The 27,977-nt window shown below is 42.4% G+C and overlaps 1 protein-coding gene across 3 annotated transcripts; it reads right to left on the bottom strand.

Annotated features, from left to right (window-relative positions):
* Positions 1 to 27,802, bottom strand: rbm33a (RNA binding motif protein 33a). Of its 3 annotated transcripts, none has more exons than XM_062379077.1 (19): positions 27,623 to 27,802; positions 25,617 to 25,695; positions 22,338 to 22,386; positions 21,865 to 21,929; positions 21,437 to 21,728; positions 19,413 to 19,553; positions 18,557 to 18,725; positions 18,148 to 18,371; positions 16,557 to 16,878; positions 14,734 to 14,795; positions 12,096 to 12,207; positions 11,278 to 11,666; positions 10,176 to 10,454; positions 9,683 to 9,967; positions 8,504 to 9,244; positions 6,625 to 6,801; positions 5,613 to 5,798; positions 5,157 to 5,245; positions 1 to 4,985 (listed from the first exon to the last, which is right to left on the bottom strand). In XM_062379077.1, exons 1-19 carry the CDS (start codon positions 27,639 to 27,641, stop codon positions 4,937 to 4,939), a joined length of 3,729 nt encoding a protein of 1,242 aa, XP_062235061.1. In that variant the 5' UTR covers positions 27,642 to 27,802; the 3' UTR covers positions 1 to 4,936. The 3 variants fall into 3 exon arrangements, with proteins under 3 accessions (XP_062235061.1, XP_062235063.1, XP_062235062.1); XM_062379079.1 differs by having other exon boundaries at positions 11,290 to 11,666; XM_062379078.1 differs by having other exon boundaries at positions 16,557 to 16,875.
* Between the last annotated feature and the right edge of the window lie 175 nt (positions 27,803 to 27,977).

Here is a 27,977-nt window from a genome sequence, read left to right as displayed (position 1 = left end):
TCATGGTGTGAAAAAGGTTTATTTTCTTTCAGTTTCTGGATTCAAGTTTATCACATTTTATCTTTTTAAAAATATTGAGTTTCTTTAGAAAAAAATCATGTTTCTTCTTTACAAAAACAGTTTACAATATCAGAAGAGCTTTCACAGTGACTTCAGAATATTCCAACACAAACACGGTGACTTCATATGACACGACATCAGTGCGACGGGTGGAAACACACAACACGGTGCTTTGCTCAACAGTTTCAGTCACATCTCAAAAGGCTGGAGTCATCACTCGGTGCATCATATTGTACAAGACGAGGAAACCACTGCAGTGTCTAGTTTTTCTTTTTTCCAAGAATCCCACCAAACAATGAAAGTCAAGAAGCTGGGATGACCCCTGGTGCAGTGACAGAGTTACAGGCTCTGCTCTGTGAACCCGGCAGTCGTCACAGAGATGGAAACCTCCAGCCACTGGGCTGACACACACTGGTAATCGAGGTGGGGCCCCCCCCACCCTTCCCCTGCTTGATACAGGAGTCTTAAGTTCATTGAACAACGGCAGCATCGGGGGGGGGGGAAAGATGAGCAACTGTGAAACAAAACAAATCAATATGCAAGCTGGAAGAAGAGCAATGACAGGAGAAGCAGTAATGGGAGGAAATGAGGGTGAGGCCCCCCCCCCCTATACTCTGACTGTAGCAACGTGTATTTGGTTAGGGAAGGAAGTTTGAGTAAAGTCTTCACCCCGAGGCTGCAGGGCTGCGAAGGAATCCAGAGCGTGAGGTGAGGGAGGGAAAGCAGGAAAAGTGACAAAGCAGATTCATGGATAGAGAGCTGGTGATTGTCTCCTCCCGCCGATACGCTGCTGAAAAAATGAACGCGTTAAACGGAGAGGTCAGTGTGTTCGAATGAAGCCGACACGTCAAGTGTGTTTTCATCACACAAACATTGTGCAGCTTCAACCTCACAGCCCAAAGTGGAGCACCTCACGTGTTGGACCATACCAGCGGTTTGACATGCTTCTGCTCAAACTGTCTATAGCTCTCATGTAAATCAATACTTTAGTAATGATGCGGGGGAAAAAACCCCACTATAGGTCATTTGACGCATAATCCCAAAAATCGACTGGTCCAAAAAATATTCTATTTGTCTAAATATTTTATATCAATAAAAAATATCTATAAAGGACAGATGACATCCTGTGTCTCCTGTCGCCCTTTTCCAGTTACATGAATAAAGTAAAATATCTTTTAAACCAGCAGGATAGAAAAGCTTTCCAAAAAGCAGGTAGTGTTGTTCAATGACCTGTTAAAGATGAGTACACGAGAGCTGGAGCCAGTTTTAGCACATCAACAAACTCATATTTCACCAGGACCAAATTACACTGAAGAGCATTACCCTGAAAAATTATGAAGAGAAGAAAGAAAATGTGAAATTAATTATTCGTAGCCTACTTTGTTGATTTGATATAAAACATGCCAAGCCCTTGGTAGGGCCCCTTAACTCCCACTACACTGATGACTGCTTGTGACTCTGTAGACAAAACTGTGACCTGAAGAAAAACAAATGATTATTAAATCTGCCTCAGTCTGCAAAATCACCTGTAAGAAAAGAAAACGTGTGAAGTTAGTTGTACTTTGTGTAAATCCTAACCCGGCTACTGTTGCATGTTTGACCCAGAGGCAGTATAAACATTCTGTATAAAGGTTTCTTATGTAAGCACAGAAAACATTTGAATCAAATATCTGAATAATCTACTGGAACAATGGAGGTGACTGTAAAAACACCTTGATAATCAAACAACCTACTAAAAAAACAGTGAGCACAGGAAACGGCATCACATCCTAAAACTAAAGTTATAAGTTTGTCATAAATCCTTAAAAGTTAGGATACAAATAAGATCCAATATGAATCTGTTCTGCATTACAAGACCCAGTGTCTCATAGGATATATATATCACTAGGACGGCCATAGCCCAATACGTTTTTAAAAAATCCACAGGATTTACCACAACACTAGAAAGAGATCAAGCATAACCCCACAACATTAAAGACAGTAATAAAACACATCGCAAGAGAACACACACTTCGACAGCAGATCAACTCAAAACAAAAAGGATTAAAACATAAAGAAGGCAGTTTAGAACAGAAGCACAACATACAGGAGACTTGAAAACCGTCCAACCAGCAGCTTTTCAAACCGTAAAGAGAAACTTTAGGGACTTAGACATTTCTCAGACCCTGTTGGTCCGAACACCCTCTGTGCTTCACAGCATTTTGAGAATAGAGTGACCCCCACTGGCAGGAGTCAGTAAGTGCAGCTTATTTTCAAACCTGAATAGATATTTTTTATTATTTCAAGTAACAACTATTTTTTAAGGGAAATACCACCTAATGTATGAATGTTAATTCACACAAGCAGGGAAGACAAAAGGCAAATAAAACTTGTAAACCATCATCTTGTAAATCTCCCAAAATTTAATCTGTGATGTCACCCAGATGCGCAGCCAGGAGTTGATCTAATGACGGTAAATTTAAAAAAACGACCAATTTTTCTTTGGCATTAACCCCAAACTATATTTCCAGGCTCTTCTGAACTTCCTCCTGTGTTGTTCTCATGTCCAGCTGCTGCACATCAGTGTGACAACAAGGTTAAATTTGCAGGTGACGATTAAGCAGAATTCAGTGGCATTCCCCTTAATCTCCATGAGGTAGCATTTCTTACCCGATATTATTTCTTAAAAACTTAAACCTTAAAAAATGAAGAATAATAAGTCCTCAAAAATATTTGTGCATTGATCCCAAATTAGTAAATTGTTTTTAAAAGTATGTATATGATGTGTTGTAAGGTGAAAACTTATGTACTTAGAGGAAACTGTGAATATAAATGATTAAAATGTGGCACAAATAAGAGATAGTTCATGGACATCACACACAATCACACGTCTTTGGGCTAAAGTTTGACCGGCTTGACATACCTGCATGTTCACGGTATATTGGCCATATTTTTATTTTTTGTTGTTTTCCCTTTAACTTGTAGTCAAATGTCTTATAAACAGAAAATGTGGTCCAGTCATGTTTGGCTCTAAATTAAAAAAAAACTAAACACTTGTAAAATGATCAATGCCTGGACACATCAGCTTATCCTTACATATAAAAAGGTTTTTAACTCGTTACAACATGAGTGAAGGAGAAATTAACAAAACAAAAAAAATTCTAACAGGATAAATATTGAATTCAAGTTCTGTTCTACTGGTGTACATGATCACTGCGGAGATAATGGTTGCCCCCTCACCCTCCTGCGTCACGTCCCGATCGATTCAACTACAGAGTTCACTTTCCGGATTTCAGCTATTTGTAAACGAGGATGAAGAATATTTGAATATCAAGAGGACCTGTTCCAGTTGTGGTGAAAAGTAAATGGGTGTAACGTGGTTGATAAGGAAATAAAAGAATTAAGCAATGTGCTAGTGCTTCCTAAACATGCTCTGAGAAATTGCCTGTTACTTTACACTTTCTCACGCATTTTTAAACTAAATTGACCCTTTAGAAGATAACCATCATTATTCTTCAGAGCCCAGGATCTACAGTGAATGCCTATGTTATAATGAGGAGAACATTAAACGCGTTGTGTAGGTTTGTTCTTGGTGAATGCATTTCCTTTTCTCTTGTGTGCTCTCGTGTCAAACCTCTTCATGACCTGCTCAGTGTTTTTGTTCAAAGTGCTATTCCATGTTCATTATCCCATTCGGCGATAAAGCATCAAATTATCACCTGACGCAGATACGGATCAGTTGCTTCCAAAAGGAGAAAGACAAATATATATCCAAGCTGAAATAATGTAAAGAAATGTGTGTATATCCCGAAAAGAGCCACGAGCAATTCTCTCTGAAAGACCAAATAAGACAAATATTTAATTCACCAACAATATATTTAAACTCGTCACTATAAAAAACCTAAAAAAAAAAAAAAATACTTTCAAACATACACCCTCAACGCACACTCAGCACAAATTACAAAGCTCACTTCGACTCGAAAAATTCAGACATACAACTAAAATATGCATTTTCCAGGATGCACTCCAGGTGTTACCAGTTAAAAGACCTCATAACAGAGAGAAACAGCCAAATGACCAAATGTACTAACTTAAACCAGAGATATGATATGAACAAGCAGCACTGAAGCTTAACGCACCGCAAAATATACAACCACAACCCCCAGGACTGCTGGGAATTCAGTAAATAATTGTTATTGTTACACTCTGGGCTAATTCAGCTTCTGATGCTCCAACACGTCCTCTGTTCAATCATCCACCCAGGCCACCACTCTGCCTGTACATAACTTCTCCACTAGGTAGCGCCATCCACCCCAAAGCTGCTCTAAGACTCATCTCTACTAAAGAAGCCGGTTGGGTACCAAAAAAAATAGTGTTCCAATAGTGTTGAAATACTGCCATCTACAGGAGAAGAGAAACACTGCAACGTGAATGAGCCGTGCACCATCTATCATAACCATCCGCCGCATGTAAACACAGAGCTACAAATAAAATAAAGTATGGAATTTTCACATTAGAATGTCGTTCTGCATTTTGCTGTCGTGAATCTCACTGAGGAGGGGCGCAACCATTATCATGATTTGTTCGACTTAGTGTCCGTGTAGGATGCACAAAAAGGGTCTTCACACACTAACTTCAGAGAAGGATTTACTGTCCAGTGTCTCTCCGGTGCCACTTTACAACAACGGACAATCGGTAGGCAGCGTCGCACGGAGGCGGCCTCGCGGCAAAATGTCTTTAGGTTCATTGTTCCAAGTTGATGAGAGATGAACGGCGAGCGATGCTTCTGTGCAGATTGAGAGGGAGGTGAAGAAATACTCCTGTGTGAAGTTGGCGCCGCGCACGAGAGGCGCCCACGTCAGCGGAAAGTGACGTCTTGAGACGGGACTCCCCCCCCTCATCCATCAATCAGCGACACGTCAATGTGGGACAAATCAATCATGTGCCTGTGTGGTAATTGTGATAGTAATGTTTGAGCCATCGTCTCGGAGGAAGAGATACTTTTTAAACACTACACAGGAGCTGCATTTCAAGACCATCATGTGTAAATATTCCATAATATGTGAAGCATTTAACTGAATGTGTAAATGTGATAGAAAAAAGGAAACAATGATTACCGATGGAAGCTTATTTGAAAACTTTCTGCGTGCTGTGGGCTGGAGAACGTGGCGACTGCTTTCCTCTGGTGCGGCATCATGTTGAACATCTGCAAAAGACAGAAGAAGAAAAAGCACCAAAATGAATAGGACTCCGTGCTCGTCTCGTCCACAAGAGGGAGTGAGGGTGGTGACAGAGAATTGATAAGCTCCTTCACGCTCAGTCAGATACCTAATCACAACGGCAGAGGGCGCTGTGGGATCACACTATTACTGCCGCTGTGGTGGGTGCAAATAAATGTTTTCCACACAGGTCACATAGGTTGAAAATGACACGTTAGTACATATGGCTTGAGTATCAGAAATTACTGCTGACAATATTGTAATTTGTTATAGAAACTGGAACACAGATATATAATAAGTTTGCCCACCAGTAGGTATTGAGTAGTATTAAGTTAAACAGCGTCTTGTACAAACCTCTATGGGCCCGATGGATCTGAGAAGGTTCTGCAGCTGAGCGTCAGTAGTGGAGGAGGAGAGGCCCTCTATGGACACAGTGCAGCGTTCGCCCTGTCCAACTCTTTGGCTCTGTCTGGTGGGCACCGCACGACCTCGACCCGTCTGTCCAGCCCCTCTACCCCGGCCCCGGCCCGACACAACGACCTACACCAGCGCCAGGTGGTGAGGAGAAAAATTGCAGACATGAGATAAAATAATATATGGGGGGGGGGGGAAGGTGGAGATAACATCGACATCTTATCCTGCTTAAACAGGCCCACTGATGTTTTAATCCTGCGTTCAACCGCGTGGAGAAGGATTCTCCTTCTCAGCACAAAGGAACATTTTAAATTGCTTTGTTTTCCTCTCGCAGCTCCCAGACATGCCACGCTTTCACATGATTGACTTATCATTTTTGTACATTGAACATCAACTTCACAACACGATACATGGCATATCTTCATAAGAGCTTGTGCGTGAGAGGTGTGTTTCTTCAGCTGCGGAGGAAGAGGAGGAGGCAGAGACCCCGAAAAGAGAGGAGGTGAAGGGAGTGTGTCTGTGTGAATGTGTGTGTGTGGGTTGGGGGTTGGGGAACATTAAGGGAGAGGAGCCATGCATGCGTTATGGTGGCAGCCTTACCCTGTCAGCATCAGTGAGTATGGTAACTGTGACAGCAGCCTGGTGGTGACAGGCGTGCAGAGAGGCCAGGGGACCTTGTGTAGCCCCCCGTGTTACACTGCTTTCAGCTTGTCAATACTGCTGCACCTGGCATACTGTCCTGTCTTATTACCACAACTGCTCGATTGGTATGTCTACTGAATGCCAGGGTAGTGCCAGCGGCTCAGGACAACTTTACAGGAGACACTTTGGCTCCTTTTATAGCAGAGCTGCCATTACCTTCACTGTCTGCTCTGTTAATATATATATTTCAGGTGAAAGGGTTACTGATGTCCACAGCACAGAGGGCCACGAGAGCTCCTCTACGACTTACCCTGTTTTGCTGCTGGTTGCCTATGCCCCCTCGGCCGGCCTGCGGAGTTCCGCCTGGTCCAGGTTGCTGCTGCCCTGCCATGGTAACCTTCCTTTGGACGCCCGGGTTGGGAGCAGAGGCCGGCCAGGTGCCTTGTTGCTGCGCTGGGCCGCCAGTGGCCTCAGGCCCCTTTTCACTCTGGGTGAGGATGAAGGACAACGCTAATTAAAAAACTAATAGCATTCACAGCCTCTATCTTAGTTCGCAGGCTTCACAAGCTCAAGCTAACGCAAAGAGTTTACGCAAAATATCAAGTTTATGGAAGAAATGCGGCCATTTCTTCAAAGTGAAAATGTGCCATCATTGGAGCTGGATCCCTATCACAAACAGGCTGTGGGGAATAAAGATCAGCCCAACAAGGTGATGTTCTCATTATCAAATAAAGTCACAGCTCGACTCTGTTGACATGCGGGGAGGAATTGAAGGTCGTCTCCTTCCTGACTCTGCGGAGAGATGTGACAGATCAATACGGGAGAAGAAAAGAGACGATATCTCTGACCTGTCCCCAGTTGAGAGTAAATGGATTAATCCCTCCTATAGAAATCACAGCTCCTGATTGCACCCATCAAATGCTAAGCTGCATTACACTGGAACGACAGCAGCTCGATGTGTACCCCACCCCCCTTGCACCCCCCTTCTCCCCAGCTTTTGTGTCTTGCGCTGCTTTGTATTATCCCTGATGAAAATATAATTTGCCTGTTATCTGTGTGCCTAAGCCATACAAATCCAAATCCTCAAAAGTGGCAACTTTCTTACACAGGTATTATGTTGCTCTCCCTTCAACCAAGAAAGATTAATTACAAAGCTCTTGGATTGGAATTCTTTTGTTGCCTTGCACCTGAGAGATGGGTTGATCGGGGGAAAAAGCAAATCAGGGATGACACGAGAAGAGCGCCAGCAAGACGAAAAAGAGAGAGAGAGGAGATAACATTGTAGAGCTCCCGTTGATGACAGCGGAACAATGTGGGAGAGGGAGCATCTAGAGAATCTTGTTTTCACTGTGGCTACAGGCCTTAGCTGTGTCCTTGTGTTTCCATCTCTCTTTCCCCACCTCACATCCCGCTCCCCTTCTCTCTCCGTGATGCCGCACATCAGATAGCTCTGCGCAGGTTTCCATTAAGGCACTGACACCCAGTTATCTTCATCTGCAGCCAGCCTGCGATTTTTGGCTCTGCCGCTTGATCCTCCGGGATGGAGTCAGAAAGCGGCTTATTTCAAATACTATCACATCCCACCAACGTGTCTCATCAGTGACAAGTATGAATGTTTAACATGCATGCTTTTGTAGGTTTTCAATAAAGATAACTGGATAATTAAGGCGACGAAAGAATCAAGTGAGTATGAAATAGGAGGCAGTGGTAATTCTGGACTGTTAGTGTTACTGTCAATCTTGTTTTATCCTCCATCTTTTTATCAAAAGAACACTCTTGTGCCCTTAAAGGGGATGCCAACCTTTAAGAGCAGGGATGAGGCGTCCCCATCTCTACAGATAAATGTCATACCACTCTCTTAATGTCTACAGCCTTTCTGTGTTCCCAGGGTAAAATGTATGTTAAGGTATCGTTGCTCAAATACCAGACACCAAAGCTTAAGAGAGGCAACTCTTAACAGATCAATTTTGTCAAAATGACACAGACATCATCTTGTCATTCCCATAGGTTAGATATCTTTTGGATAACAAAATAGACAGTGTGAGGGGAATCAGTGGCCTTTCAAACGGTTACATTTCAAAACTATGTACCTTCCCAGGCGAGTAAATCAGTGCTAGAAGATCAAATAAATGTCGGACCAGAACACTTGAGAATGACCGATAAAAAAATAAATAAAATGATATGCTCACCGCTCCTGAAAGTTTGACGACTCTGAGTTTTTGCGGCACCGGCTGACCTTCGTCGATAGAAGTCCTGGCTCGCTGCATCACAGTTCTTTTAGCTCCGGGTTTTGGTCCTTGACTCAGAGCCTGGCCAGACCCCACTACAGGAATTACAGGTATGTTCTTCTGGATCTGAGCGCCAGGCCTGTTGACGTTCTGTGGACCGCTGCTCCTCTGTTGTTGCATCTGCAGCTGATTCTGCGGGGGCTGGTTCCACTGCTGGTCGGGAACAGGCCCGGGTGTCTGTGGCTGCGGGGCGCCGCCTTTCGCCATCTGCAGCCGTGTCTTGACATTGGGACGTGGCGTAAGGGGCTGAGCAGCGCCATTAGGAGGAATGGGATTGACTTTATTTAATGACTGATTTAATGGTTGTGGAGTTCTCGGAGGAAACTGTCTTTGCTGTTGTGGCGGTAGCTGCTGCAGCTGTGTCTGTTCTGGTTGTTGTTGCTGCGGTGGTGGTGGATGTTGCCGTTGTTGCACAGGGTGTGGTATCTGCTGATTTTGCTGTGCAGGTTGGATCAGCGTAGGTGGGGGTCCTTCCAATGGAGCGTTTGTCTGGGAATTAAGTCTTTCCAGCAGCTCCTTCTTCCTGACGCCAGCTTGCATTTGCCGTCGCATCTCCTTCCTCTTCAGGATTTCCTCTCTCAGACGCTTCTGCTCCTCAATCTTCAGGCGATACTGTCGTGTCTCCTCGTCCTCGTTGGGGTCCTGTGGCGCAAAACACAAGCTGACAATATGACTGCCTATCTTCACTTTTGTGAAGGGGCCCCCCTGAGCCACTGTGTCCTATTTGAACCACATTACATGGCCTAACACTCAGATGTAATTAAAGTCAGGACCCAAGAGAAAAATGCAATGGTATCGATCTGCTCTTTCCAATGAAAGGAGACTATTGTCATTAACAACCTTATGATTGGGTTTTAATAAATGGGGTTCCTTCTCAGCACACTGATTAGCTGAGCTCACAACTTCGGGGGTCCACTGAATTTAACTGGGGAAAACATTAAAAGTGACTAGATTTGTAGAACAATGTCAGGGTAACATTTCAGACAACATAAGCAATTATATGAAAGTTTGTGAATTATGCAAAAAAGTGCACCATTTTATTATTTGTTTGTCTTTCTACTCATTTGTTAAAAAACTGACCTGCGGTGCCGAGGTAGGGATCTCCTTGCGAACAACTGTCCTGCCTCCCCCCCCAAGCTGAAATTCAGTCCTGGCAGCAACTTGGCCTCTTCCTCTGCCACGGTCAGACACTGGCTGAGTGTTCTGCCCAGGACGCACCCCCTGCGTTGCCTTGGCAACAGGCCTGACGTTGGCGGCGGGGGAGGAGGAGATGCGGGCACTGTTCATGTTTGTGTTGCCAGGTGCTACAGGGAGCTCCCGTAGGTTGCTGTTGCGCTGCTGCATTTGTTTGGGGCCAGGTGCGTTCTAAAGAGGGCCAAATGTAAACATTCAGGTTAATTCACTTTTAGTTTTTTCCATTTTCACCATGCTGGGAAAGATGCTGACAGAGCAATACAAAAAAATATTATTAGAATGACCTCGTGTTGAAGAGTGGAGCCCTGCTTTACATCAGGTTGAGCATAATAAACATAATATGCAAATAGTGTAATAAACTGATATGTTAATCTCTCACCATCCTCTGCCTGTTGGGCATGTTGCGCTGTTGGGGGTTCAGAGGACGGGGAGTCATCTGCCTGGGGCTGCCGTGTGCCTGCTGTTGATGGAAGGGAATCTGGCCGTGGTGCATCATGGGGCGAGGTTCACCGAGATTCAGCTGTTGCTGCTGGTGATGATGGGGTAGGTCCTGCCTATGATGTTGATGCTGCTGCTGTTGGTGGTGGTGCATGGGCTGATGGGGTGGCAGCGAGTCGTGGTGTGGAAGTTGGGAGACGGGAGGAGCGTGCATCAAGCCCTGAAATTACAGAAAAGATGATGAGCTATAACATGAGGAAACTAATATACAACATAATTCTGTTTATATTTAAATCAAAGACAGAATGAAAATGCCTCCATTCATATATATTTACATATGCTATGGCCTTTGCAGTCACCAAATCTCAACCGGACTGGCATGCTAAAGCCATCCGCCACCATCAACACACCAAATGAGAGAATACGATTTGAAAGAATGGTGATCAAATCCCTCCCGTTTCCAGGGACTTGAAGAATCAATACCTGTCACATTGAAGCCGAGTCCCTTTGAGTGGCCTTTTTCCCCCCTTTCCCCATTTTCCCCTAACAACAGTAACACTATCAGCTCTTATTAGCACTATTTTCAACACAATATCAGGCATATTCTGCATATAAATAACCTCAGAGACGGGTGCCCACATACATCACAATGGTGATTTGGTCAGTAGAGGGAGCTCGTGTCTATGTCTCGACAAAATCCTGAGATGCCAAACAGACATGCGTCTTTTTCTGTAACGCTTCAGTGGCCATGAATATGATAACTAGTCTGGCTTATTCATGTGTACAGTACTCTAGTTATCACTGTTGCCAAATCCATTTTAATAATCTAGAGAAAAGCCAAACTGAAATTCATCCATTCATAGCAAAGAAAGCATGTGGGTTTTATGCCAGGCTCATTTACAAAAATGGAAAGATACACAAAAAAAAAAGAATCATGATACACAGATCACAATTTGAGAAGAAAAAGATAAAACAATGACCAATTGCTGTACAATGAACAGACTAAACTACATTGACTTCTATAAGTTATAAAAATCACTTACTCTCATTCGTACCTGCATTCCGAACGGAACCGGTGGCGGGGGGAAAAGGCTCCCCTGCTGGCCAAACGGCTGACGAGGTCCCATGAAAGGCCTGGGCTGGTTAGGGGGGCCACCTTGTTGATTCATGCCGACCATCCCTTGGTGACCTTGGTTGGGAGGGTGGTTGTTTCTTGGGGGTTCTCTTGGAAACAGTCCTAGCTGGCCCGGCTGGTTGAAGGCTGGCCCTGGTGGGCCAAAACCCATGTGGCCCGGTCCGGGCATCTGCTGCTGCTGCTGCTGCTGCTGCTGCTGGTGCTGGTGGTGGAGGTTGTTGCCGCTGTTCATCAGAGGGCTGGGGCCCTGGTGATCAAACATGTGCTGCCCTGGAAACCGTGTTGACTCTGTGCGCTCTGTGCCCACGCAAGAAAGACCAAACAACAACACCAAACAGAGATGTCAAGTTTTTTCTGCTGTGAGCCAATTTCAAAACATCAGCAACTCCCTCTCCGGATGTATAGTGTTACAAAAAGGAAAAACGAAAAGAGACAACTCTATCAAGGTGAAATGGTACATAACAAAGTGGGTTGTATTTAATTCTACATCAACACTGAATGAGAAACCTCAAATAAACATGTTTAATGCATGTTTCAAGTCTCCGAGGCTCATTCAAATGTATATATATACAGATGCATTTAACATGAGTGCTGCCTCTTATAGAGCAGCAGCAGAAAGCTTGCAGCATACCCTGTAGGTATACCGCCTGAGCTAATGTCGAATTGGGTTAAACATAATAGTAAGAGAGCTTTGTAATCCTCGTCATTGGAGGGGGTTAGACTCACCTGTCATAAAGAGGGGCTCCCTATCCTGGTTTCTGAAGGGCTCCATGTGATGAGGGGGCCGCTGGGGCTGACCAAAATTACCAGGCATGTGCTGCTGGAAGTCTCCCGGTCCCTACGAAAACACAAAACTCATGAATTAGAGGCCATACTGGGAACTCAATAATCGCTAACAAATTAAAGTAATGAAGAATTTGCCATGGAGTATTGCATTGGGCAGGAAGCGCTTATAATTAAAAAGGGCCAGGGTCATTAAAAAGAGACAGAATCTTGAGTTGTAAACATCAATATGTATGCCAATATTAAAGAAACCCTTTAGCATGAATTTGTGAGCGAACCTGAATTAATGCTTTGCTTTCGAACCTTCTGAAAGCCCGTCTCTAACAAGGAAAGGCTATTTCAGGAGGGGATAAGTGCCCTCATCTTTGTTTCAACTTCTTTTTCCGTTAGCATGTTCGACAGCTTTCACTGCATACACATTACTCCCTATCCATCTTCCAAGGAAAAGTAGATAACAACCCTTTAATCCCTCCTTGGAATTCAAATCCCCCTCATAACTGTCTCCTTTATTCTTTCAAATATCCATCTCTGTTAAAAAATTAACCTGCTATTCAACACATGGCACTTCCACAAATGGGCTGCTTGCCTCCTCCAAGCCTATTGTAAATTACTTAAGATGCTATCAAGGCTTAATCCATCTTTATCCCACTGCTATGTGGCGGTATTTAGAGAGAAGAGGTGTTTGAAAGCTGGAAGCCACAGTCCCAAAAACTTGCTTAACAGAAAGTTAATCAAAGGGGATTACTAAGACAGGGGGGATCACAATGGGGGCCGCAATCAAACCGCTCTAAAAAGGTCAAGACAGGCAGGTTGGCACAATGAGGACTCTGGTGTCCAGACACACCGCGAAAATAACACGGCTCATCCCCTCACTTCTAATCCTTGATAAGAAGGCTGCAGGTGATCATCATGTAACTGATGCAGGCAAAGCTCTCTGCAGTGAAGGGATAACCATGACACAGATAATAGAGGGGGAAATTGCCATAGAATTAATAAAGAATGGAAAATTTAGCTTGATTTGGGGGTTTTATGTAGACTTCTTACAGCCAATTTCCAAACAGCTATTAAAAAGCTTTTCCTTTGTTTTAAGTATGTGATAATGGTTCGTAAGAATAAGGGTCTGTGACTGATCCCATCGACCATAAAGGAAGAATTTAATTATAAAAATGCAGAATTTTCAAACAAAAAAAGGTGTAATATACTAAATTACAGTCCGTAATAAAAATATGTCCAAATAGCGTAAAGGGTGGCCTCTCTGTCTCATGGTTAAACTGAATGTCCTCATCCAACGGATTAAATATCATAATAACTTTAATTGGCACCGAGATTAATATTTAAAAACCCAGACTCCACTAGAAAAAAATTCAATGCATTAATACTAGAGGCAATGACCCCCCCCCCCCTTCCTTGTGGCCTTTTAACAATTAAATTTGATGGGATGATAATGTATGATAATCGTGAGTAATCAGATGCCCATTGGTTAATGGAATGATGTGGCCTGGTCTGTCACCTGCATTTCAAATTGTGTCCTTGGCAACAGCAGCCTAAATGCAATTGACAGCTGGGGGATCCAACACTATGTTTCTCATCAGCCCAAACCTTTACAACCCCACCTTATACTGGGTGACAAGAGCCCAAACAGTCCCCTGCTTCCACACTATCGATATCTAGCACCATCACAGACCTCAGGGAACAGGAATTGGCCAATATTGATACAGAAGGATGAAAAGGGGTCAATAAAAATATATATTTTTTTTTTTCAAAGATCGACTTCTGGCTCAGTTGGCAACGGGGTTGTAAATCCAGATGATTGCAATTGGTTGCAGCTATTTTGCTATGGCTAATTTGCATAAATCCATATAAAATGTTCTTTCCAGGAAAATGTCAGTCAGTACCAGCACCACCTGATGCCCGGGCATCATTAACTAGAAGGACAGCGTAACTTCAGGCACTTTGGCTGACTTGCCGGCGAGCCATTTCCCTCAATACAGTAATTACTTTAAAGGCATTTCTGTCATCTCTCGGATGGGTTCTTTGTGAGTGAAATAAAGGACCTTTTCTTGCAAGAAATGACTGACTTGAGATCCCCTTTCTCTGACATTAAATTCAGACTTCGAAATATATAGTGCAAAAAGGCAAGGGGCTCACAGCACAGCCCTATCAAACAACCGCGATGTTTCATTAATTCAAATACCGTCCAAAAAAGGTCTCCATGCCTTCAGGACACAAACTTGTGGAAAGTGAATTTTAACTGGCAATATCTCCCAGTTTTACAATTCCATTATGTGCCAAGCTGGGTGTAGTCTGAGCCCCAGCCCATCCATGAAGTGTTGCTAACTAAGTCCTGCCACTGCAGCCTCGACCTCCAAAAGTCTACTTGCCTAAAGCCTCTATCAGGCATTTCCAGTTGTGCAGCCAGACTCATATCAGTGTTTACAGATTTGCTTTAACAGTATTTGGCCAGGGCAGGACAGTCTAATTGCCGTAGTGATATTACCCTCACAAAAAGGGGATGCTAACCGTGTGAAGGGGGAGAGAAAGTGAGGCAAGAGGGAGGGAGAGAGGAGCAGCTGCTACTCACAGGGAACCTCTGAGGACCCACAGCAGGTCTGGGCTGGCTCTGAGCAGGAGGCATCAAGGGCACTGCAATGAGAGAGGGAGAGAACAAGAGAGAGAGGGGGTGGAGGGGGGAGGGGGAGAGAAATGAAAATGAGGGGCAGTAGGTAGAGAGAGGGTAAAAGTAGAAAGGGAGGAGAACGTTAGACATCTTCATGCTTCATCTTAAATAGGGTCTCAGAGTTGCTCTTCGTGTCTTTACATCGCGGGTGAAGACGGGAGCTCAAACAAAATATGTAATACATTAGAATTATTTGCCAAGTAAGACAAATTAACATGAATAAAATGCTTTACATCATCTGCCAAAATGTTATTCAATGACTGCAATTTCATTTGCTTCAAAAAAAGGGTTGCTGTTAATGTACGTCAGCGTCTACAACTGGAAAACATTCAATAAAATAAATATATAAACAAACAGAGACATACACAAACAGATGCACGTACACACACTCACTTAATCATAACCAGAGGCAATCCCTGATCTTTCAGAACACGTCTGACTCTCAGGAGCACAACACAAACCAACGCATGCGCACTGGCACACAATGATACACAAAGTGATACACACACAAACACACAGTTTGTTAACAAAATTTCAATCTTGGCCTGGCCAGACAGGCTAGATAAACCTATCTCAGGGAACGAAATGTTGATGCTGCCAGGAGGGAAAAAAGGGAGGATAAACCCATTACTGGCTGAGAGAGCTATTCACTTGTCATTCAACCAAATAACAAAATGACATTCTAATCCAGACACCTTCAGGGACAGGGTAAGGATATCTGCCAAAACAGCATCATACACCTCAACTGAAGATTGTGCTGATAAACTAAGGCAGAATAATTTTGGATAAAAAGACAAACAATGATTTCTTATACTCAGGATATATTTTATTTTTTTGTGAAATGATTTTTTGCATTTATATTTTGGCCAAGTATTTGAGACTGGCATTTCACACGCGGCCTACTGTCATGCACTTCACTTAAATAATGATTGTATTTTTTATCGCAATTCACAACTCTCTTGAATCTCCCTGCTCCCTTTTCTCTCTACGTCATTACAACAAATAAAATGTGATACAACCTGTGTTGATCTGTACACAAGACCACGGTAAAGACTGATGTGTGTCACAAAGTTAATCTAACATGTGTGTCGTGAAAGTAAAATGAGTCCAATGGATTAGGATACCTCTGTTTTTCTTTAAGTGGAAATGGTGTTTGTTAGATGGTTGGATACTATACAATTATGTGTAAGGCTTGCAATATCTAAATGTAATTTACATTGTGAGAATCAGGTATCCTGGCTTTGTAAACTGGCTCAAATTTCAGAAAAGATCACATAATTATTCCATCTTCCTGAAGAAAATAGGTAATGCAGTTATGTTAAATGTTATTGTAATTTAACTGTGCAGCCTTAAGTCACATCAATCTAAATGTCAAAATCTTGAGTTGCTCTCTAACAATCAATTATTTATTTTAACATTGTACTTAATCTTTGAATCCAAAGAAGTGCCACACAATAGATTTGTCTTTATATCTTCTATCCCTCTCTGACATTACGCCTTTGTATAGTTCATCGCTTTGTGTAAATTCAGTTTGGCTGAGACAAATTGTGGGTATGATAAAGAGAGTTTGGTTTATTAAATAGAATCACCTTGGTGATACAGAGGTAGCAGAATTGTTGATTGAGATTAAAAGATCACAGCTTTAATAACACAGAGTGCTGTGGTGGATCCAGAGACACACTGCAGTTAAATGAGAAAGGCATTTGAGTGATAGTTAATTAAGTTACCTTGTACAGAGGATGACGTGGGCCCTCTGAAATGGGGGTTAATGTGGATGTTTTTGGACTGAGGAGGTGGCTGCTGGTGATGCTGGGGGAAGTTAGGTGGCGGGGAGCTCATCATTCGTGGTGGCGGCTCCATCTGGGGCCGCATCGGCGGGGAGCGGTGAGCCATGTGCAGGGGGATGAGGGGCTGAAGGGGCTGCTGGGACAGTGGGCGCCCGTGGTCTTGGAAGGGAGGTGGTCCTCTTGGACGTGAAGGGTGGTGCTGCTGGGAGTGCAGTTGCTGCTGATGAGACTGATGAGGAGGAGGCATTCGGGAAGACTGCTGCTAATTGGAAGGAGATGGGGAAACGGAGAGGAGGGGAAAAACCAAAACAACCTGTCAAAACACATTTCTTTCTAGGAAGATTCTGATATCATCGCTCGCAGCCATGCGATGACACGCCAACAAGTCAATTCAACAGTAAAACTGAAGATGGTATCCTTAAGTAATTTAAATGCATCTCCCCTGAAGATAAATAGTGCATGTGTTTCTTACAGTGACATAAAAGTGATGGCAACCTTGGTGGGATCAGAATTTTTAAAGCGATGTTAAAGCCAGATAAAAAAAAAGGCAAATGGTCCAGATATCTGCTACAACTGGAATATATAGGTTTAAGTTGATACTTGATAGTTTCCCAAACAGATGCAGAAACATGCCAGAGACCAAGTCAAGTAATAAAACGCGACTACAACACTTTGTCTTAAAGAGTCCAAAGTCATAACAGCACCCAGAACATTCTGTGTGGTATTGGCATCGATCTGCCTATAAATTATCATATACAATGTTGATGTTGAGTTTTAAAGCCTCTTATCGTTATTAACATGAGCTAACGTAATGGAGAACTGGAGAAATGGCCACAACCTTGAGAGGATCCGCTTTAATTCAATGAAAATGTGTACTGGTATTTAATTATTCATGTAAAACATAGTTTATGTGCATTTTTACATAATGCAAACTTATTAAAATGTGGTTTTATTCAGTGATCAAATATATTTAAAAACAGAAAATGTATCTTTACATGATGACGACAAGTCTTGGGCCACTTCTAAAATACCCTCCACTCTGTTTCTGAGGATCATCGTCTTGTTTGTTTCCGTTACATGTTTGAAGTGACTTAGATTTCACAGGTCTTGTATGAACTGATGAGCCGTGTAACCCCAAGGATTAAATGGATGGATTGATATCAAATAATAAAAGCCTACAAGGAACTAAATCCTGGGCAATGAACAAATTTAATTTGAATCCGACTGCCTGAGCAGACTACCGCCACATACTTTGCTATAATCCCAATATAAACATTGATACAGGGAAGCAGAATGTTTTGACTTTTTTTCATGCGCCAACAACCACTGCTCTGGAGGTCTCAGACAGTTAAAGGATCAGCAGTGAGCGAAACATGTTTAACTTTCAAGTACAAAGCAAATAAGCTTCGTATCTGTGACGGATAGAAGGGAAAAACTAAATCCAGTAATTTTAAAATCATCTTAACCAGTAAAACCCATATGCTCCCTTTAGCTTTATGCATTATCCATTTAATGTTGTTCAGTAGTTTACCTGCATGCCAATGTTTCCCATGAGGGGTATTCTCTGGTCATTCATTCTTCCTCTGTGTCCTCCTCTAAAATCTCCCATTCCGAAGCCTTGGAATCCTCCTCTTCCTCTATTTCCTCGACCTCCTCCTCCTCCTCTACCACCTCGACCTCCGTAGCGGTTTTGTCTCTTCTGTCTTTCTTGTTCCTCAAACTCCATCAGATCCCGCTTGGCTTTCTCCGACAGTTCTGATGATTAGTAAAACACAACATTTTAGCATTTATATATTAAGTGTCTGGTCAAATTTGAACTTAGGTTAACATATATTGTAGTAAACCTACAACAGATTAGTCAAGGTCAGAACATATGCGAGTATTCACTATGGTTTTCCATGAATCAAGGACAGATTATGCCCTGCAGGAAACATTACTACCTAGTGTTTCAGGGATATTTCTCCTGTTACTGCCGGCATCAGCCAACCGCACAACAGCGCCGTCCTTTCTCTCCGATTTGAACCGTATGCGACCGGACTCTTCATCTTCCTCATCCTCCTCATCGGATTCTTCCTTTGTTGTGTCTTCATGCATAGTTTCGTTTTCAACCTGAAAAAAAATATTAGAGGTTAAAAACAATTCAATTTAAAAATATTTCCACTATGAGCAAAACTGTGTGTTAATTCAGATGTTTGATACAATTCGACCTGCATCATGCAACTCAATCGCTTCTCCTGTCCTGTTGTCTAGAGCCAAACAATTAGCCAAATAATCCATTACTTACTGAAACGATTTTGTTCTCCCACAATTCTAATAATCAATAAATATGTTACATGATATATTTTGATAAAATTGCATTTCAATCTCTGGTTCCAACTTCTAAAATGTGAATATACAGTCTTCTGTGAATTTAAAACTAATATCTTGACGTTTTCCACAGTGAGACAGAACAAGACATTGACAAGATGAGTTTTCAGAATTTTTGTTTAGTTATTCAGAACAAGTGTTAAACTGATTGAGAAATAGGAATTAAATCAATAATGAAACGGCAGATCAACTGAATAATAACTTCTTTTTATTTATTTAGCCTTAAATCTACATTAAAATGGATTCAAAACGTGAAGCTACAATACTTTGAATGTACCACATAAGTGTATACTTAGTACTTTGAGCAATTATGTGTAAAGAAATAAGTGGCAGTTAACTGTCTGCACCACCTTCACTGGGATTTAATTAAAAATAAATGTCATTAATCCAGAGCAAGTGCATGTTTTTGTTTGGAGGGTCTTCTCATACCTCCTCTGAATCAAAGACCTGCGAGCTCTCTGCAGCATCTTCCTCCTCCTCTTCCTGCTGCTCTTCTCCCCCCATCTCCTCGGGGGTCGCCTCCTGTTGGACTCCGTGTTCATCATCATAGGAGGTTTGATATTCATTACCCTTCAAAAGATCACATGGATAATAAGTATTGATCTTTTCAGTAATAACAATGCTTTGATAAGGATCAGCAAAGGCTCAGTGCATTTCAGCCGTTGCTGGAAAACAATCTTTTATTGTGTTTCTGTTGAAATTAAAAACATCCATGTCTGCCGAGCAATGTTGTTCAGTGCATGGCAAATATATACAAGCATACAAAATGCATTACGAATTAAATTAAAATCGAGCGCATGAAATATGGACTTATGGTTTTAACTGTTTTTTGATGACTAAATTAGGTCATTTATCTTAAATAAAGATATACATATATTAATGAAGAGAAAATTGAAATATAAAGACAAATAACAGGGCACACAAGCAAGCATTAAATTATTATGGAGAAGATTTTGGGGAGGCATCCAGTAACCCCCCCCCCCCCCCAACCCAAATTACCATAACAGTGGGAGCAAGCCTTCATTACTATTCCTGACACCATTTGAAATTCAATGAGATGTAAATGTTTGACATGATATACAGAAATACGGGCACAGATAAAAACACTCCTCCCCGGTTCAGTGATGGTGAAAATATCATTGACTGACTCCTTCGCAAATCACTCCCGTTATTGGCTGCACTGCAAGTTCATGACTCAGTGCCCAAAACATGGCACAGATGCAAACATTCCAGGAAATGACAAACCACTTTTTCCCCCCCTTACTCCATAACAAGATTTCAGCACAAGTCATGATACAATCACTTCATATAGAACCACGTACACATCCGAGTCATTCCAGAAGAACCAGTAAAAAAAAAGGGGTCAGCACAACTCATACAGTAGTATTCAAACAGCCTATCTCCTAACACCCGCTGACAAAAATCCATCGCTAAATAAGGTCAGACTGTAGGTCACACAATGGTGTTTGGCGTTGCGCTCAATTAACCAGAAAAACAGCAGCACACATTAATGCAGAAAAAGAAGAGGAAAAAAAAAAACACTCAGTAAACCTGATAGATGGACAGGCTGCCCCAAGGGAACACAACAGCGTAATCCTTTAAACTGTTCCACATAGTACTCATTGAATACCATGGTGAGCAAAATGTCACGGCCAGGCAGTTTAGTGACCTTGTAAACTGTTATGGCTCATAACATAAATATACATCCACACCTGCAGACATTTGCCAAAACTGAAAATAGACATCCATTCGTTCTGTGCACCCTTAGTAAGAAGGTCATCATCTTATCTTTGTTTGGAGAGAGGAGGCAGGCTAATATATCTCTGTCAGGTGCCAAACACCATCACACCTCGGTAAATGGACCATAACGGACATTTGCACATGGATCTGGTCTTATCTTTGATCCTCTTAGTCTGGGCTAAGAGGGAAGGGAAACGAATGAAAGGGAAACTCGCATCAATCATTAGAAAACTGGATGGGGTGTCCCCAGGAAGGTCAATAATCTTTTCACCTGCACTGACTTTATCAGATCCAGTCTAAAGCCTGAGATAAAAGCCCCCCACATTAACCTCCGCCGATTGGCAGCACATCTCCTCGACACAAAGCAGCTTCTTACTCCCCTAAAGATACGCGGCCCAAGGTCACAATGGCACAGGTATTGGGAGGCGACAGCAGAGAATTACTTCACAGCAAACAAGCCGTCAACACAAACTTCGTCAGCAAGATGGTGAAATTAACTGGCAGGATGTGATAGTGAATCTCCTCCTCCCCTGGCCAAGAAAAACCCCAACCAACATCTCCTTCCCCTGAATAGATTTTCAGTCCTGACTGTTGGCTTTCTTGTGTCAGGAATGGGACAATTGAATAAGACTGGACAGAAAAAGAAGTGGGAGGACATGTGTGTTTTTCATCTTCTGGCTTTTACATTCGAAAAGGCAAATGTGAAAACTCACTTGAAAATCCCCATCTAAGGGCTCATTGATTTGGATGTCTAACACTTCATCCTGGTAGCCATCTTCTGCGAGTTCTCCAGTGTAATCCATCTGGTCTTCAGGCATCCCAGCGTTGTTGTCCTGGCTGTATTCCCCTGTGTACACCTCCCCCTGGTACCCCTCCTCCCCTACTTCACAGCCCTCTGCACCCAGGTTCACAACGTCATCTGTGTAGTCTGCTGCCTGCAAGTTTCCCTGCTGGCCATAGGTTGTGCCCAGGTTGTATGTGGCATTGACGTTCAGCTCCTGACCACTAAACAAAACAAACACAACATTACACAACTGGAAAACAACAGATGAGGTATGAAGAAAACATGCTCAAAACGTGGAGCTTCACTCTGTTTACTATACAACAGAAAATACACACAACACTGATGTAATCAGCTTACCCCATTTCCTCATCACTTTGTAGGAGGTCATCATTTAACTCTTCATCTGAGACTTCTGATGGATTCTGAAACAAAAAAAGAAAGAAATAATTGCTTCTGCTATTTTAAATGTGTTATTATTCTCTTCCTCGGTCTAAGTGTATACGTGTGTGTGAGTGTGTTTGTGGTGTGGGGGGAGGGCACCACCTCCAACCCCAAAGGATGCTTTATTCCCATGTGGTGCAGGCAATCTGGGCAGGTCAACACAGTTCTTTTTTGTCCACTGTACTTCCTCCTGGTTCACATCAACAGTTCCTCCTGTGGAGGAGCCACCTGCTACAAGTCCACTGCTCACGTCTATTTTCTCAAATGTTCTACCAACAGTAGCACACAATGTTGTAGATGCTATTTTCCACTTCCTGCCCAAGCTGAGAAGGAAAGTGCTTTATGTGGCTAGAATAAAAATCTACTTAAGAGATTTGGTGTTATCTTACCTTTTTACCTGAGAGCCAATCATCCCCCAACAATTCCTCTTCCAAATCACTAAAGAGAAAAACAACAAATAACAGGTTAGCAGAGTGTTATCTTCGAAATTCTACAGTTTACACTGCCTTATACAATTCTTAGTATTTGGCTGCCAAACATATTGCAATAACAAAGCATTTCAGTTTTTAAAAACGGTCTGCTTGTTTTTTTTTAAGTATTACTTATTAACACACGCAGATGTTTACTTCTGATAGCATTGCAGTTTTTTAAAGTATGAGATATGATTTCAGCAAGGAGTGTACTCTATTAACAGAACAGGTATAGATTTTGATGATAGCCCCAAGTGGCAGCGTTGCAACTACACCAGTGAGAGGCAGCAATGAGCGAAACCACACGTAATCTCCCATGAAGAAGAAATTTGCCGCCCTGGTTTTTTAACACAGGAACTGCATTCAGAAAGTCCAAATAATCTAATTTCCTAACCATTATTACTTGATCCAGATGAAATACATCACAGGGTCAAGGAAATAAATGACAACTAGGGCTACGTTGTAGCACTTGCGGGCCCGAGCACCCGCACGTTGAAGCCTGTTGCGGTCGGTGGAGAGAGCGATTGATGACCAAGCGCACATCATCGATCGAGCATGCACTTCTCCACGTTGCATGCGTTTTGCGCTCTGCGGCAGTAGGTTTGCCAGTAGGTGGCGCCATCACTATTATTACGCACAGACATATATATCTGTTCATGTAGGCGCTCTGATGTAGCGTGAGCAATTTTGTGTCAATTGGACAATGTTAACACAACTTAATTTTCACACTGATCAGTAGGTGGCGCTATGACCCTGAACTAATATTTATATGTGGAGCTGTTCAGATCAGTATTGTGATCATAGGTCAGTAGTTTGGAGCCGGTTGGATAATGCAGAGTGGATTAACAAAGTACTTCCTGTTTCCTGGCGAATCAGTAGGTGGCGCTATGACACTGAGGAAATATTGACACATAGAGCTGTTCAGGCTTGGACTCTGACCATGTGACAGAAGTTTTGTAGTGATAGGACAATGCACAGTGGAGTTATGATAACATCGTGTCCTTTGGCGAAGGAAAATCCTTCGCCGCACATCAATGTTTACACGGTTTGAGGAAACGTCACAATTCTGACCATGATCTAATGACTTGACTGATCTGATTTGAGCTGTATATTGTAAATCAGCCAGGAGCAGTTCATCAAAGTATAAAACATGTCACTTCCTGTAGCCACCAGGGGGCGCTGTAATTTCAAGTCATAATTTCTGTGTAGATGTCATCAGGATGGCACCCTTGTCTTACATGTCTAGTTTGGACTCGATTGGACAATGTATGTCCGAGATACAGAACCTCGTGTTTTGATGGCGTTTAATAAAACTCAAGACGCCACGCCACGGTCACACGGTGTGACGAAAGGTCAATCTCTTAATCACTTTTTATCTCCATCTTGTTGTGATGGCACTGATCTTAATTTGAAGTTAATCTGATGAAAGCCCTGGGACAAGTGCATCAAGTAAAAATGTGGAATATGGAAAAAAAATGGCCACTTAATCCAAAATGGCGGCCTCCCTGTTTGGTCAAGCATACCTATCCAAGATATGTTTTTGTTTGTTATGAAACGACACATGTCCCGATAGATTTGTATAAATGTCGGCCATCGTAGTGCCGGGGTTGCCCTATAGGGGGCGCTGGTCAGTTTTTTTGCCACGCCCATTTCTTAAAACCATATGAATATCTTCAGGGGGGGGCTGTTGTTACACACATGTAGTTTGAGAGAGATAGAATCATGAACACTGAAGTTACAGCAATTTCGTGTTTCACGGCGAGTTGATGAACTTTAATGCCACGCCATTCATATGGCGTTTGACGAAAAGTCACGGTAATCTTATGTCTTCATTGTCAATGTCTTGGGACCCATTTGATACAGTTTGACATGGTTGAGGTCAGTGGATGAGGAGAAATTCATCCAAGTGTAAGACAAGCAAAAAACAAGACATTTCCTGTTGCCACCAGGGGGCGCTGCGGTTTTAAGTCATCATTTATGCATAGATGTCATCAGGCGGGGAGTTTTGTCTTACATGTCTAGTTTGGACTTGATTGGAACATGTATGTCCGAGATACAGATGCCCGTGTTTTGATGGCGTGTAACCAATTTTTAACGCCATGCCACGGTCACACGGTGTGATAAAAAAAAAATCCCTCAATCATTTTTTATCTCCATCTTGTTGTGATGACACTCATCTGAATTTGAAGTTGATCTGATGAAAGCCCTGGGACAAGTACGTAAAAGTAAAAATGTGGGATATTGCCAAAATGGCCACTAAAAGCAAAATGGCGGACTTCCTGTTGCGTTTTTCATAATGCTCCATGAGACTTTTTTTCATGACTGGTCACGATACACCTATATCCAGATTTTGATGAAAATCCGTTATGTGGAAACCTAGGGGCTGGTTCCAGGGGGCGCTGTAGAGCCATTTTGCCACGCCCAATTCCAATTACTCCAGAATACTAAAATATCCGCAGACCTTGAATTTCCTGCAAAGTTTCATAACTTTTTGAGCATGTCTAGACCCTGAAAAAGCCCCCCAAAGGGAAATAATAATAATAATAATAATAATAATAATAATAATAATAATAATAATAATAATAAAAATCCTTACAGATTCAATAGGGCCTCTCACCATTCGGTGCTCGGGCCCTAATTAGGAAAGGAGATAAGAAAGTAAAACCACAATGCAGAAAAAATCTGGATCCACTTAATTTGTAACATTAATTACGAAATAATAATGTGAGGATTATATGAGGAGAAATATATATACAAGTGGAGTATTGTGTCTGTTCCAAAGTCAGGACGTTGAAATAACTTTCATATCTTTATTTTGTTGTGATGATAATGCGAACAATAAGTTCAATATACTTGTTGTTCTCTGACTTCTGACAGGACAGATGTTACAGAGAAGAAATCAGGAGCTCAGATGATCGTTTGAAGATTAACGCAGTAATATTGAGTCTGGATCATGAGACTATAAATCATTGTAAACATTTAAACATCAGTACAGCTTGCTTCAGCGATTTTAAACCAAACTAATATCTGGTTCTGTCCTAACTATTTAAGGCCTAGAATGTTCTATGATTGCAGCTGAATACCTGTCTTAAACCTGACTGCCAAAGTAGGTCGAGAATTACAAACACTACAGTACTGATACGGTAGAGTACTCCTTGTTGTAAACATAAGAACATAGAGATAAGTAAAACCATTTACCTCTCTAGATCATCATCTTCACCTCTCCTCCTGCGTAACCGCTCAGCACCTGGTTTGTCATATTCGCCGAAGCCATAATCTGCAACAGGAAGTTCGTTTCACTTACAGATTCACAACAGAGGAAGGGTTGCAGTAGAGTAGACACCAGAAAACCTTTTCACAACTGCATCCAATTGGAAAATGTATATTACCAGAATGAGAAAATTAAATTGTAGACCGGACAGAGATAAAGCTGTTAAAGCCTTAGTGCTCATCATGTTGCCCACCCAGTATTTATGTGTTTCTAGTGTCACCTGATTTCCAATAAGAATTTATTTTCACGGCCGTCTGCCAAACTGGCTGCTGCTTATATCATCTTGCTCATTTTTACAGATTTTCCCACCCCAACTTTTGGCACTGTCTCCCCAAAGGGAGCACAGATCCAGAGAGAGATTATTAGATCAAGCAAACTCTTGAGACGTACATCTTGAAGAAAAAAAAACGCAGAAGGCAACCAAAGCATTTACACCCTGGAAAATCACCTCAAACAGAACATTATGCAACACAAACTATGTATGATTAGAAACTGAAAATGTCTCAATCCATGATGGGTGCAGTCACTACCACAGAGATTTTGGGAGTTAATTGCTGAGTTTATTCCCAGAGGCCACTTGTTTTTTGGCACAGTCTGAAATTGGTCCACACATTGACACATTAGGAAAAACAAAGGTCTTAATCAAATAATCCAGAATGACTTTACTCGGTTCTGCAAGGCAACTTCAGCAAACAAGCGCCAATTTATATATTGAAACGCAAACCTGGCACGTGTCAATTTCACGACACCTCCTTTAAAAATACACTGATAATCAAAGTATTTGTAAAAACAAGAACAAGCAACAGTTTGTACAATGGTGAAACAAAGCCACTGTATGTTTTATAATCACAGCTCTTCAAACTTTGTTCTTCTCCTGTGTGTTTGCTGCAAAGTTTTCAGAAGTTGTACAGGTGTGCGTAGGCAACAGGACTTGCTTGTGTTTCCTGAAGAAGTTGAAGGTATTTAACCTGAGACCTCCCATCGGTCAGACCACAGAAGAAGCCTCTTGGATGAAATATCGTCAAGAAACACAAGCAAGTCAATTGCCCCACCTTCACCTGTACAACTTCAGACGACATCATGAACTGGATGACTGAGGATCTTCACATAATGACAACTCCATCAAATAGAACAACTTGGCTTGTGTGAGTATGCAGCCAAACATTTTGATGGAAATGTGAACCTGCAGAGAAGGTGGCACTCAGGTTGCCATAATGGGAGCATGCAGAGAAATTGAGCCATGACACTGAGCCCACAAGCAAAACACCAGGACACCTAGACCAAAGCTGCCAGAGAACTGGGTGTTCTTCCACAACAATGTACGAATCAATGTTAGCTAGCTTGCTGTGTAGCCACAATTCACTTTAAAAAGGCCACTGCCACAGTTTCAACAATTCAAAACACTGGCACACACACACAGTCACTCATGTATGGAGCTTGTTTTTACCTTATGTTAGCTGAGCAGCTAGCTCTTATGCTAACAAACGCAGCTGCCAACAACCCATAGCCGATGAAAAAATGAATCAGCGTTAGCCCGCAGAATGGGGCTGAATGTATTAAGATGAAATAACCCAAATCTAAAAAATAAATACGTTTATACAAGTGATGTGCTAATGATACTAATAACAGCTAAGTCATCCAGTGATGGTCACTGGTGTTTCTTCAGGGTGACGCTAACCATGGCCGAGGTCTGACTTGAGGCCTACAGCTAGCTGCTAGCTAGCCTAGCCAGTCGCATAGCCACCCGGAAATCATAAATACACAACTGATTTTAAACGTAAATAATTATCTAACCATAACCAGGCTTTAATTGGTGGCCTATATGCACAAAAAGTGTTTTTTTTCCTAATGCGGTTTCCAGCAGCTAGCCACTCTAGCTACACCAGCTAGGCTAACGTAGCATCGCCGACAAAAGCCCGCTGACGGTACTCACCCTGTGCGTTGGCCGACATCGTGCACCGCTCGTCCCGCTCACACTCGGACTACACGCGTGTGGGTCGCATTTAATGTTTCGTGCTTCACTCGGGCGACAACACGAGATGCGATCCGAGCCGCCGAGCAGCGTCTATGCGACAGTGGTTCCCTTCCGCGGCCGGAGCACAAACATGGCGGCGCTGTGATGATGCATTGTGGGAGGGAAACACCACCACCCCCCTCTCTTAACCTCCACCCAGGGTTCTGCAGCACAAGCTTGTAAACACACAGGTCAATGACTGCGGTGTCCGCGCATGTGGTGAATTAGACCTCTACGTGGAAAATGCATTTGTTGGATAAGTCGAATTAGAATT

Source organism: Platichthys flesus, chromosome 21 (assembly GCF_949316205.1).
Source record: "Platichthys flesus chromosome 21, fPlaFle2.1, whole genome shotgun sequence".
Classification (NCBI taxonomy): domain Eukaryota; kingdom Metazoa; phylum Chordata; class Actinopteri; order Pleuronectiformes; family Pleuronectidae; genus Platichthys; species Platichthys flesus.
The sequence above is the reverse complement of the archived record's forward strand: the minus strand, read 5'-3'. Positions and strand labels throughout refer to the sequence as shown.

What these genes read in the sequence shown, in the direction of transcription:
- rbm33a (XM_062379077.1), bottom strand. An exon ending in GAAGATGATGATCTAGAGAG is followed by an intron (nt 22,387 to 25,616) that starts GTAAATGGTTTT and finishes TTTTCTCTTTAG; the next exon opens with TGATTTGGAAGAGGAATTGT. An exon ending in TGGGTCCTCAGAGGTTCCCT is followed by an intron (nt 12,208 to 14,733) that starts GTGAGTAGCAGC and finishes GTGTTTTCGTAG; the next exon opens with GGACCGGGAGACTTCCAGCA.